This window comes from Podarcis liolepis (genome assembly GCF_965112155.1).
Source record: "Podarcis liolepis genome assembly, chromosome: 17".
Lineage (NCBI taxonomy): Eukaryota > Metazoa > Chordata > Lepidosauria > Squamata > Lacertidae > Podarcis > Podarcis liolepis.
Window position 1 is genome coordinate 31,018,398 of NC_139571.1, and position 13,704 is coordinate 31,032,101.

Genomic DNA, 13,704 nt, shown 5'->3' on the forward strand with positions numbered 1-13,704 from the left:
AAAATTGTGATTTTTGCCACCTGGGAAAGCCTTTCTTTCCTTCCCTTTTGAATGGAAGTCAGATAAAAGACTCTCAACACCTGCTTTCAGCTTCTGCTGAAGGGATCATGCAACCCATATACCGTTCCTCCAAAACGGGCAGGCCTGTGCGCTTCTCCCAGAGAGGCAAGTGGCTGCTTAAGGAGAGGGAAGCTTTTAATGTTTGATGTATCATAGTATTTTAATATTCTTTTGGAAGCCGCCCAGATGGGCTGGGGAAACCCAGCCAGATGGGCGGGGTATAAATAATAAATTATTATTATTATTATATTATTATAGGGTCACCTCGGGGAGGAGAAATCAGCACAGAGGTTCAGCGGGTTAAAATGTGACCTTGCCACTTCTTTCACGAAGGCTATGCAAAACGACTTAGCAGAATATGCACTGCTAGTTCACTTTTAACAACAACAACAACAAAAAAGGCAGCAAAGGTTCTAATTTCATTTAACAGCTTTAGTTTTCATCCATGTTTTTGGGGCTAAAAAAATAAATAAATAAAAAGCAACACATTCCAGAAACAGCTGAAACACCTCAAAAACAAAACAAAACGAAGAACTCAGAAAGAACCAGGAGCTCAGCTGAACCACTTAGGCACTCCAGAAAGTATGAAACAAAATTAAACACTAGGTCTAGAAGCCTCTCTAGACATGCCTCCCCCCAGTCAGCGGGGGAAAAAAAACACCTTTAAAAGTATTGTAAAACAGATAACCGTTCCAACATGCCCTAGAGGTCAACAGGCTCTGGCAGTCTGGCGCTGTAACTCCCTCAGAGGTTAAGCTCAACACTAGAAGCCATTGTTAGCATTCACTGAGGTGTCTCTGTTACACGCATCTCAAATCCCGGGGAGATTTTTGCTGTGGGTTTTTATGTTTTTGTTTTTTCGTTGGAGGGCCATCTGTGAAAGTCGTTGGCCTGCCTTTACTGCCCAGTCAGAAAATAACCGAGTTCGAGTCTTCTTGCCTACCCGGCTCAGAAGCAAAGAGAAGCAGCGACTTGCAAAGGAGTCGCCATGTGCGCACCAGCATGAAAAGAACCCTAAACAAAAGATTTCCTCCCGGAGAGATGGCACACACAGCTCTCATTATCTCACCACCAATATCCTGCTGGGAGATGCTGCTCAGACTGTGATCAGGCAGAATGCCACCCCAACACATGGGCATGGTTTTCGATAGCCAACAGACCATCTCTAAGCATCAAGTGTGATAACTATGGGCAGGAATCCCAGCCTGAAGAGTCCAAACAGCTGTCTCTTCCGAGCTTATAATTCAGCAGCCAACAGAATCTGAAATTCCTCTTTAGATTTCTTAAAAGCAAAAGCAGGGAGAGGAGAGAGAAAAACCACAGCAAGTTAAGTTTTGGGGTTTTTGCAGTTCTGTGTTGGAACACCAGGTGAAGCTTGATGCCAGGCACAGAAGAAGAGGAGTTTGGATTTGATATCCCGCTTTATCACTACCTGAAAGAGTCTCAAAGCGGCTAACATTCTCCTTTCCCTTCCTCCCCCACAACAAACACTCTGTGAGGTGAGTGGGGCTGAGAGACTTCAAAGAAATGTGACTAGCCCAAGGTCACCCAGCAGCTGCATGTGGAGGAGCGGAGACACGAACCCGGTTCCCCAGATTACGAGTCTACTGCTCTTAACCACTACACCACACTGGCAATTCCAGAGGTGGAATTGATGTATACATTACGGATGCGCACATGTTATCATGAACATTTAATCAGAAGCGCACATGTAGTAAACAAGAAAGTTCTAAGAGCAGCGAAACAACCCCTTGCGTCTTCCCTGTTCATTTTGTTTTGTTTCCCTTTAACTACCAGGATGCTGAAGACAAAACAACTGATGATGAATTATCACCATCCTCTTTCCGGGGTACTGGGCTTTCCAATGAGCAATAGGAGTGATGAGTACAGATCCACGTTGGCCACTGGTACATTCCTGCGGGGTGCCTTTACCTCTATGAAGGACGATATGGTCAATCATGTTCCGTTTATATTTGGTGTGGTACAGACAGAGAGGACAGCGGAGATCTTTGGGTCCTTCCTCAGGAACTGCTGAATGCCCAGCTTCCACGTGCATAGTAAAAGCAGATCTAGAAACACAGGAGTAGTGGAAAGGCTCAAAACAGAGTGCTGTTGGGTAATGTTGGGGTTGTTTTTTTCACCCACATTATTTCACTATTATTTCATAAAAGCAATAGTTATCAAAACTTGGCATGCCGTGCTTCCAAAAGCTAAGAAAGAAATGGTTTGTTGCATTCCCAAGGCTGGTGCTGATTTGACATTGGTTGACCTCTTAAATGCGGTTGTTCGAAGAATGGTTGTGGGCCACTAGATCACAAGTTCCCTCTCCCTCTTTTCCTCACGTGAGTCCCATGTAATTATGGTCAGCCGTTGCACCCATGTTAACTTTGATTAAGGATTCCTTTTAACCAGTATTTGAAGCCATGCTTAAGAGGTCAACCAAGGTTACGCCTGCACCAAAGCCGAACTGTAGCTACAATAATAATAAAAAGGAGCCAACAGGCTGATCAGGTTTACTTTGGTCCCAGATGTGAAACCCAGAGAAGCGCTGGAAAGGAAACAAGGTGGAGATGCCTGGCCCATGATAAGCATTCTAGGAAGCCAAAGAAATAACGCCCAAAGTGGGAAACTACTCAAGGAGCTCACAGTACCAATCCACCGATACAACTAGGGAGGGTATATCCAAGCCCCAGTACTTGGGATAGAAGTGGAAGTAGAGTCATACTCTGAATCATGGCCCGGTTCAGTTACACATTCAAACTGGGGGTCTCCTCTACGAACTGCTCATCATTCCACGGGGACTGCAGCTTCAGAAGTAGAGAACTCTGGTTCCAGTGCCAGAGCTTCATTGCAGAGCTTCCCCAAAAATATGGTAAAGGGACCCCTAACCATTACGTCCAGTCGTGACCGACTCTGGGATTGCAGCGCTCATCTCGCTTTATTAGCCGAGGAAGCTGGCGTACAGCTTCCGGGTCATGTGGCCAGCATGACTAAGCTGCTTCTGGCGAACCAGAGCAGCGCAAGGAAACACCGTTTACCTTCCCGCCGGAGCGGTACCTATTTATCTACTTGCACTTTGACGTGCTTTCAAACTGCTAGGTTGGCAGGAGCAGGGACCGAACGACAGGAGCTCACCCCGTTGCGGGGATTCGAACTGCCAACCTTCTGATCCTAGGCTCTGTGGCTTAACCCACAGCGCCACCCGCGTCCCCCAAAAATATGGTACCAACATGCAAAATAGTTGCACAATCGCATTCTTAAATTCTGAAGGACAAACCTATACAGTGGAGCCTTGGGTAACGTTGCCTCTGGCTTATGTCACCCTCGGCTTGCGACCGGTGCAAACCCGGAAGTACTGGAACAGGTTACTTCTGGGTTTGCGCAGAAGCACTAAACCGTGTCTGCGCGTGCGCAGAAGCACTAAATCGCGCCATGCACAGATGCGGCACTTTGGGTCGGGTTGTTTTTGGGTTGTGCCTTCTGGAATGGATCCCTGATGTAACCTGAGGTTCCGCTGTACTAATGCCCTGCTTCTCCTAGTTACAAGAAGCAAAACATTACAGATGGCAACCCCATTTCCAGTTTTGTGAGAAGCCTTCCGTGTAGTTTCTGTGAAAACTTTTGAGTAAAATCAACTTCAGTGATTCACAGTTAGGAGAATGAAGGTTTTGCTGACTGCAGAACACTACACAGTCAATAGGAATTCACTATTGCTTCCCCTAGGCTGGTTTCTAAATTCCTCTTGCTTCAGGGCAAATGTCAACCTCTAACTAAAGGAAATAAGGGGAAAGAGGCAGTGGGAAGATTCGTGTCAGGAGAGTTTGCCTTGCACCTTCACTCAAAGCAGAAAATACAGATGGCAGTGAAGGCTACTTCCCAGGTTATTTCTAAACGAGGCAGGTGCATTCTCTGGAGTCACCAACTTATGTTTTTAGAGTGCATAAAAATGTAATATGGTACAAATAGCCCATGCACCTGTTTTTAAGAATAGACACAAACAGGTTTTGGTGCATATGAATAAACATCCACACTTCTAGCACCCCTGAATTTTCATATTTTCTCCCCTGTGCATAAGAACTTTTATGACCGGTCTCAGAAGTAATTCCAGACAGAACATAGCATTGCAAATTATACTGTTTAAAGTTTGCAACCTGCAATGCATTAGGACTTTAATAAATCACAGTGTTGCTCGTGGTACTGTAATACTACAGATTGGACTAATCTCCAGTGAAATAATGGCCATTTAAAAAACATCGAGTGTTTACTGGCAAGCAGACCAGAAATGTCCAGTGAATGGCAAAACCTCAACTGACACAGGGGCTTTAGACATTTGAAAAAAAGGGGGGGGGAATGAAGGAATAACAAATGCTTTGTGTTTCCTATTTCCTACACCTCTGTTCATATATGAAACACAACTTTTCTGCTTCCCCCTGTGATAATAATACTAAGCCTACATATAGCATATTGTTTTAATTATTCAAATTAATAAATTTTCAGAACTTATTTATGTACACCACTCAAGACAATTATTTTTTATTCAAGAGGTTTATTGAATTTTAATTTTAATGAATTTGTTCATGATTATCGTGGATTTTGTTTTATGGTTAATGTTCGCCGCCCTGGGCTCCTCCAGCAGAAAGGGCAGGACAGAAAAACAATTAATAAAAACAACAGCATTGCACTCTAATTCCAAAATCTGTGTTTCAAGAGAAACTGCACATTTTTGATGGAAGGAAATGTGGCCTCTGGGAGAATAAGACTGGAAACAGATGTGAAGCAACAAGAGGCAAGAAACAACTTGGCCCAGCCCATTCCCCAAACTGAGGCTGCAATCCCATACTCCCTTACCTGGGAATAAGCCCCACCAAACTCAGTGAGACTAACTGCGGAGCAAAACATATATACCTACAGTAACTCCAACGCAGATTTAGGCATAAAAGTAAAGGGACCCCTGACCATTAGGTCCAGTCGTGGCCGACTCTGGGGTTGCGGTGCTCATCTCGCTTTATTGGCCGAGGGAGCCGGCGTACAGCTTCCGGGTCATGTGGCCAGCATGACTAAGCCGCTTCTGGCGAACCAGAGCAGCGCACGGAAACACCGTTTACCTTCCTGCCGGAGCGGTACCTATTTATCTACTTGCACTTTGATGTGCTTTCAAACTGCTAGGTTGGCAGGATCAGGGACCCAGCAACGAGAGCTCACCCTGTTGCGGGGATTTGAACCGCTGACCTTCTGTTCGGCAAGTCCTAGGCTCTGTGGTTTAACCCACAGTGCCACCCGCGTCCCTATAGATTTAGGCATTCTTGCCAGCTAAACAGAATGGGCCAAAATATGGCCAAATCTGTGCTGGAGTCAGGTCTCACACTGCTCCCATTTTGATTTCCCATCCTGTTGGGTACAAAGAGCTTACTACTTTTTAACATAACATAATTTGCAGGATTTTGCAGTGTGCGGTACACCTACAGCTGTATGCATGTCTAATCTGCAGAACAACTGAGGAGGAACAAAGAAGCTACTTGGGAACATGCGCATTCATGTGCTCACACTATGCCACGGTTTGGCTCAGCGTGACAAGTTGAACGAGGCCTATTCATTTCACCACAGAAGTCCACCAAAGTTGTAAGAAAACTCTTTCGTACAAATACTTACTTAAAGCCTGTGTAAAAGGAGCAATCTTTACACTTGAAGAGCTTCTTCCCTCCATGTTTGTCACGGTAATGACGGCGAATGCTCTGGATATAGCCCGAAGAGAATTCACAAAATTCACAGTTAAGGATGGCTTCAGTTTTCTGGTCTGCTCCGGAAAGCGGGACGGGGCTAATGTTGTTATTGTTCCTTGCCAGAGCTGCCGACTGGTAGTGGTTCAATTGCTGTTGGACATCTGGGGGTTCCGAGTAGGAAGAATCTGTTGGGGGGCAAATTGAAGAGATGGGTAACGCCAACCTGTTGAATAAGCACAATGGATCTAAGAGATCCTACCTGGGATGACCAGGAGCTGGATTCCTCTTGATGGAGATGGGGGCTCTGTGCCTGAAGGGGGAGGGTGTTCAGGGACAGTCCCCAAAAGTGCAACTACTGGAAGAATCTGTGGGGCCGGGGCCAGCCCCCTGGCCTAAGAATGTACCACTGTCACCCTCTCTCTCCAAGCACACTCCACTGTCAAATGCCTGAACCTCGCCTGCTCTGAACCATTGTGTCCAGGACCTCACCTTGTCTTACATCCCTGTTGAGCCTTGCTACACTGCAGAGAGGGAGAGATCTGAGCAAAGTCACCCAAGGATTGGGGAGTAGGGCACCATAAGGCAAAAGGGAAAGGCAAAGGACCCCTTGACGGTTAAGTCCAGTCAAAGGCGACTATGGGGTTGCGGCTCTCATCTCGCTTTAAGGCCGAGGGAGCCGGCGTTTGTCTACAGACAGCTTCCCGGGCCCTGTGGCCAGCATGACTAAACTGCTTCTGGAGCAACGGGACACCGTGACATAAACCAGAGCGCATGGAAACGCCATTTACCTTCTTGTAGCAGCGGTACCTATTTATCTACTTGCACTGGTGTGCTTTCAAACTGCTAGGTTGGCAGGAGCTGGGACAGAGAAACGGGAGCTCACCCCATTGCGGGGATTCAAACTGCCGGCCTTCTGATCAGTGAGCCCAAGAGCCTCAGTGGTTTAGACCACAGCACCACCCGCGTCCCTAGTAGGGCATCATAAACAGGTGGATGACACCCTCCTCTGCTTCCCTTTCTCATCAATGGTTTTATTTTTATCATATGGCTCTGTCAGTTGCCCAGAGGCTTATGGGGAAAGCACTATATGATTTTAGACACCTGCTGAAAACCTTTGGCAAGCCTACCCATTCATATAATTTAGTCACTTATATTTGTTTTAAAAGTTCTATTGATTTCATTTTAGTTTTAATTTGGATGGTTTCGCTTTTTAAAAATTGGCTTGTGGGTTTTAGCTGTGTTTTATCTACAACTTCATTTCTAGGCTGTCTGGAGACCTTTTTTGATCAGGGGGTTTATAAATATTCTAAATAAAACAATCACAATAAAACCAATCCTTTAAATGAATAAAAGCTTTGTATCTTGCTCAATTTCAATGAAACCAAAGTGAGACATGCAAGCATTTTGTGCTGCAAGTTTTTCCTCCCGGGCTGCCTGGTTCAACATGTGCACAAGTTGTCACTGACTTGCAGCACTGAGAAAGGACTTGCATTGGGGAATGAGATTCGTGTACAGTCGTACCTTGGAAATCGAACGGAAGTCCATTCCAAAATGTTCGGAAACCTCCTGCAGCCAATTGGAAGCCGCGGAAGACGTTTGGGTTCCAAAGAACACTCACTTCCAGGTTTGCAATGTTCGGGAGCAAAAACATCCGCATACCAAGGCATTCGGGATCCAAGGTACGACTGTATTTATTAAGCATCACAGATAGAACTTGCACGTCATGTCAACTCAAAACATTCCCCCCCCCCATACCCCAATGGATACAGTTCACACATTTGGGCGATGTTCATCAGGTTATGAGAGCTCAAGCATGCGAACACAAGCCCCTGAGAGCACCAGGTGTGTCTCAACCAACAATGGTTTGTCACAGCTATAAGTAAAAATGCACTTACGGCTAGGGCAACATGAAGAGAACTTTTGTTGTTATGCACAACCTAAAAGGACATAGCTGCAGAGTCTTTGCTCAATTTCTACCTAATGAATACTACCCCCTAACTCACTGGCCGCTTTCACACATAACAATAGACCCGACTTTTTGGCTTATCACAGTGTGAATGGGCAGCACACAATTGCATGCTGTCCAATCACTCTTCTCCTGGTATGAGTGGGTTAACCAAGCCAGCAAGCTTTGCCTGCCCATTGCATTCAAATCAAGCCAAGATATTTTGTTGGCTTTTTGACTGTGCGGCTTGTAAGGCGGTAGCAAACAACCCTTGGTTCATTCATAAGAATTTCTGGTTTGTTTATCCTGCTTACACAAGGAGAGAAGCAGAGGAAGCAACTGAACGCCATTCATGCTCAATCACAGTAAGTAAGAAAGTCTGCTTGCCATTAACGTGTTAACACAGCCAGTAAGTCTTTCAAACTTATTCTTGAAGGCGGGTAGAGGAGCAAAACGTGAAGTTACAAATTGCTCCAGCATCTACTCTTATTTAGCGTCTATAAATAAATTACTATTGTACAATTGGAATTGCTTAAATTTGATTGTGAAATATAGTTTGGGGGGGGGGGAATCCCAGAGACTATGAGCCTAATAAAAACTTTCAAGTTTGAAAGATGCAATACAGTGTGGAAGAGAAGCAGATTAAATTACCACAAATCTTCCTCCTTTTTATTATAACGCATAAAGTACACCAGAACAATACATTGGACATAAATATAGCCACATCCGTTTACATACTGTCTAAAGCTGTTGATTTGAATGAATGTAATTTTTAATGGAGAAAATAGATGGGAAACTTAATCCACCCTGAAATTTGATCATCAGATTACTTCGTGAAAGCTGAAAACAAGTCATGGAACAATATGAGGAAGGGGAGGGGAAGCTAACCTGTGTCTGAGGTCTATGGAAAGAAGGGATATTTGAAAGATTCCAGATCTCACTAAAGGGAATGTCCAATCGCGTAAATTGCTTTCTCAAGTTTGGTACAATGGGGGTGGGGAGCCCACACACAAAACTAAAGTTCAGCAGACACAAAATGCCATTAACATGAGAAGCCAGAGCTGTGTGACTGGCAGGAAAAGCAGAGGCACGGATGACAACTTCTGCATCAGGGGTCTTGAACTCCTGTTTCGAATGTGGAGATTAGAGATTCACAGGTTTTGGCCACAGAACTCCCCATCGTTTGTCAAAGGCAGATTAATATAATCCTGGTGATAAAAGGCTCTTAATTAAAAATGCTGGGGGGAGGAAGAAGAAAGGGGGGGGGGGAGGTTAAAACTCTACACCTGAGGCAATGGAGGACTAACTCCCCCAAAGCGATGCTAACAATTCAACCAATCAATAACGACAGCCAGAAGGCAGGAAACACTACATAGCCAATGAAAAAGTATTTTCATGATTATGATTTATTGTTTTGCTGGGGTGGGGTGGGGGTGAACAACAAAAGTCCCAAACAATAATAAAAGCAACAGCTGAACAGGAGACTTCCTGTCTTGAAGCCTTTATTCTTCAAGCCTTATATAATATATATGGTGAACACTATGTAGTCAAAGCTAAATGCCTGACTAGAATAGCCGAATTATGCAGATGTTTGCAAAGGCGTTTTGGTTAGATTCACCTAGATGTTCCCTTTCAAACACACAGTATCCAAAGCACATGTTTAAAAGACTTTTATACCACTTTAAACAATTAAGGAATCCTGGGAACTGCGGTTTGTTAAGGGTGCTGAGAATTGTAGCGCTGTGAGGGGTCTCCTCCTAACTCAAAGCATATTGCAGTTCTCAGGATTCATTGGGAGAACCAATGGTGATTTTCTGAAACAGGGCTGTGAAGAACACCCCCCCCCCTTTATATAGTAATATTTCTAAGACGATCCAAAGATAGATCTTTTAACCAGATCTCCTTTGGTAAAAGATTTTAATACATTACTTTTCTCCCTAGAGCTTGCTACTGGATATTCCTACTGTTTCCTTTACACGGAGATAGAGAGAGAGATAGATGTGAAGTTTAACCCTGGTCTTTTGCACATAACACACAGTCTGAAAGGTAAAGCTGCAACAAATAAATAAATGAAACACAGCTTAGAAGAAATTTTCGCTTCCAGCTGAAAAGGAAAAAGGGAGCAGTAGAAAGATCAATGTTTTTATCTGGAGAATTGGAAAGGAAGGAAATACAAAGCTAATTTGTATTTCTCATGTTCAGTGTGCATTTTTTGTCAGTTTATATTTTCAACTCCAATTCGGGGAATATATACGATCAGATGGCAACTGGATACTTGGAACAGTGAACCACCCCCAGATTTGCAAATACCATTTCCTCCCACAAGGCTGTCTGCATTCATGGCTAACTTTTTTTATAGTCCTCTCTGGCACCCTTAGTCACCTCTCACACTTTGTTTCTTTAATTTTGGAAATTCAGTACTACCTAAATGAATATTATTATTTTTTTGAAAGTAAGTAATCAGTACTGATATACAGATGTGAGTTTCCTACTTGTTAAATAATAAGACTTAAAACGACAAGATTTTTCACTAGTACCTTTCTGTGATAAAAGTTCATATGTTTATATAGAAGCAAAAAGCTTGTTTTTGAGGCCACATGCTAGAACAGTCTTTCAGTTATTTTCCGGGGGAGCTTTCAATATTATTAATTTTTAAGTGGAATTTATGTTTTAATCTATTTGCTTAGCTTTGTATTGTTTTTAATCGTATTCCCGATGGCTTTAGTTGTCTTCTGTGCAGCAGAGAATGTAGTATAAATGTGATGATAAATTAAAGCAAAGAAACAAACAAATAAACAAACAAACCGGGAGGGGGGGGGAGAAAGAGAAATACTACTACTTTGCTGATTCTTAAGAAAACATTTAATTAAAATATGCACTATTCTAATTCAAACTTTCTGTAAGCCTTGGCTCAATGGTCAGGGATGATGGAAGCTGTAGTCAGAAAGTACAGTGGTACCTCGGCTTAAGTACTTAATTCATTCCGGAGGTCCGTTCTTAACCTGAAACTGTTCTTAACCTGAAGCACCACTTTAGCGAATGGGGCCTCCTGCTGCTGCCGCATCGCCGGAGCACAATTTCTATTCTTATCCTGAAGCAAAGTTCTTAACCTGAAGCACTATTTCTGGGTTAGCGTATGTAATCTGAGGTACCACTGTATATAGAATAGGTCTAGGTCATATATTGATATGCCATCCAAAACTGGTTTGAAGTCCGTATCGTGATATTGGTTTCATAATTTTTGACTTGGCAATATACACAATGTGTGTTTGTGTGTCTGCTATGCAAAACTCAAAATGTGGGGGAAGCGGGGAAGCCGGCAATGCTTCTCTCGATTCCTGCAGCCCTTGTTAACTCTGCCAGTTCAGCTCTCCCCTTCTGCTCACAAGAGCAGGTGCTGGCAAAAACCACGATGCGGGGAAAACCACGAAGCCAGCCAGTGCCTCTACATAGCTCCATCCTTATTTTAGATATCGTGATTTGAAAACCTGATACAGTGGTACCTCTGGTTACGTACTTAATTCGTTCCGGAGGTCCGTTATTAACCTGAAACTATTCTTAACCTGAAGCACCACTTTAGCTAATGGGACCTCCCTCCACCGCCACGTGATTTCTGTTCTCATCCTGAAGCAAAGTTCTTAACCTGAGGTACTATTTCTGGGTTAGCGGAGTCTGTAACCTGAAGTACATGTAACCTGAGGTACCACTGTATTGCTCGGCCCTGCTGTTCGCCTCGACATAGTAGTTCCACCCTTATTTCAGACATCGTGATACATCAGTGTATTGTGCTCTTCAGTGCCAGATTTATGTATAAGCTAAACAAGCTATAGCTTAGGGCCACACTCTCTTGGGGACCCCCCCAAAATGTTTTTAAAGGAAACAAAAACTGGATGTACATTTCCAAAATATAAGATAAAAACCAAATAAAATAAAAGCTACATACAGCAACAATGTTTTGTGTCATGTAGGCTCCTATAATGTAAGTAATGAGGCCCACCTGCTAGCCTGCTCCCTAAAATATCACTGGTTTGCTCGTTTCTATATATATAGGGTGCCTACATTTGCATGTGCAAATGGTTTTAGATACCAATTAGGTCCATAAAATACCAAATAACATATATTCAACACAAAAACAGTGACAATTTGTTGTTGACAAAGGACAGCTGGACATATAAAGGGCCATATGATCTTTAGTAGCTTAGGGCCTCATCAAACCTAAATCTGGCCATGGTGATATAGGTTGTGATGCTGGAAACCAGATATTGCCCAGCCCTAATCTAGATGGCAGGGATGCGGGTGGCGCTGTGGGTTAAACCACAGAGCCTAGGACTCGCCGATCAGAAGGTCGGCAGTTTGAATCCCTGCAACAGGGTGAGCTCCCGTTGCTCGGTCCCTGCTCCTGCCAACCTAGAAGTTTGAAAGCACAAAGTGCAAGTAGATAAATAGGTACCGCTCCGGCAGGAAGGTAAACGGCATTTCCGTGCGCTGCTCTGGTTCGCCAGAAGCAGCTTAGTCATGCTGGCCACATGACCCAGAAGCTATACACGGGCTCCCTTGGCTAATAAAGAGAAAAGAGCGCCGCAACCCCAGAGTCGGCTAAGACTGGACCTAATTGTCAGGGGTCCCTTTACCTTTAATCTATATGGCACCAAATTGGGTACCTACCCCTGTGCTACACACCAATCTGGCTCTTCAATAACTAGCCATGTCCTTTTGGATCTTTGCCTTTGAAATCAGAACACATGCAATGGGAGAGGCCAAGCATGCATTACGAAAGACTTTCGTACAAACGTAACAAAACAATGCTGAACTAAAATGTAATCAATGAGAGATTTCAATCTTATTTTAAAGAAAGTTATTTCTCCGCTGGTGCCGACTATAATCAGCAGGCATCAACCTCTGCTCCAGTGGCTGTGCCAGCGTCTTTTCTGCTAAATGTGTCGCCAGCACTTCATAGCATGTGCCAATAGTCCTTGCAAGAGCGTGGCAAGGCACCTAAAATAATTAATGCAAGCCTGAGTTAACTTAATTATATGTTACTGGCAGCATGGCTTGGGATTTTTTTTGGGGGGGGGGGCAGCGGCGGGGAGGGAAAGGTTGGTATACGAGACCAGCAGGAACTGAGGAAGGCAAGGGCTAGGACAGCCAACAGCAACAACAACAACAACAGTGGCCAAACTAAACCTTGCTGGATGCAACTTAGTTTGTCTTTCTCCTGGCAGAGATTTCGCTGATCAGAAGTGGCAGCTCCTCGCCCCCTGCCCATCTCCCTCCCCAAACAAGCAGGACAAGAGGCACTTGGCAGGTGACTGCTGGGATGCCACAAACGCATGGCAAGCCTCTGAGGTGTCTTGGTACCTCCATCCCAGAGGAACCTTGGTTTACAGATTTCCAAAGAGGGCACTGGAAAACGCCGTCGCCTGCAATGCAGATTCCAAGATACTTGTAATTGTTGTTCTTTAGAGTCCAGTACCCAAGAGGTTTTGTGATCCACTGCGTCACCTTGAGTTGTGGCTTCTACAGGTTACCAAAAATATATTAAAGATCACCAAACCTCTGACCTAGCAAATGTATCGTCAAAAGAAGTAGTTATACAATGCAGTTTTCTTAAGAGTAGGGGGAAAGGGCGGCACAGCCCAAACGGTGAAGGAGGACTCAAAGAAGGATAAAAATCTCTAAATGCTGACAGCTAGCATAGGTGGCTACAGACCCTTAATGTCCAAACTAAGATGGGTAAGAAGTCAGGACCAGTGCTGGACATATAGCAGCGTCAGGACAGCATTGTTGTATGCTTACATTGTTGTCGCTTGTCCTCACTCACCCCACCCCACTGTCCTGCTCACAGTTGTGAAGAACATACTCACGTTATGAATGGCTCGTGTGACCATTAAGAAGAAGAGGTAGGAATAGACCACTATAGATGTGGGCTGTCCCATGATCAAGTGACTTTTCTTCTTTGAGTTCTCAAAATTCTTAAAC

At 44.1% G+C, this 13,704-nt stretch overlaps 1 protein-coding gene across 10 annotated transcripts in view; it reads right to left on the reverse strand.

Moving 5' to 3' along the window:
* ZNF462 (zinc finger protein 462) overlaps nucleotides 1–13,704 on the reverse strand; it is a 137,473-nt gene that overhangs the window by 17,882 nt on the left and 105,887 nt on the right. For all 10 annotated transcript variants that reach the window (XM_083481350.1, XM_083481353.1, XM_083481352.1 and 7 more), the window contains 2 exons: nucleotides 5,710–5,965; nucleotides 1,993–2,129 (listed from right to left, as the gene is read on the reverse strand). In XM_083481350.1, coding sequence (XP_083337476.1) covers nucleotides 1,993–2,129; nucleotides 5,710–5,965 — 393 coding nt within the window. The remainder of the gene's footprint in view (nucleotides 1–1,992; nucleotides 2,130–5,709; nucleotides 5,966–13,704) is intronic.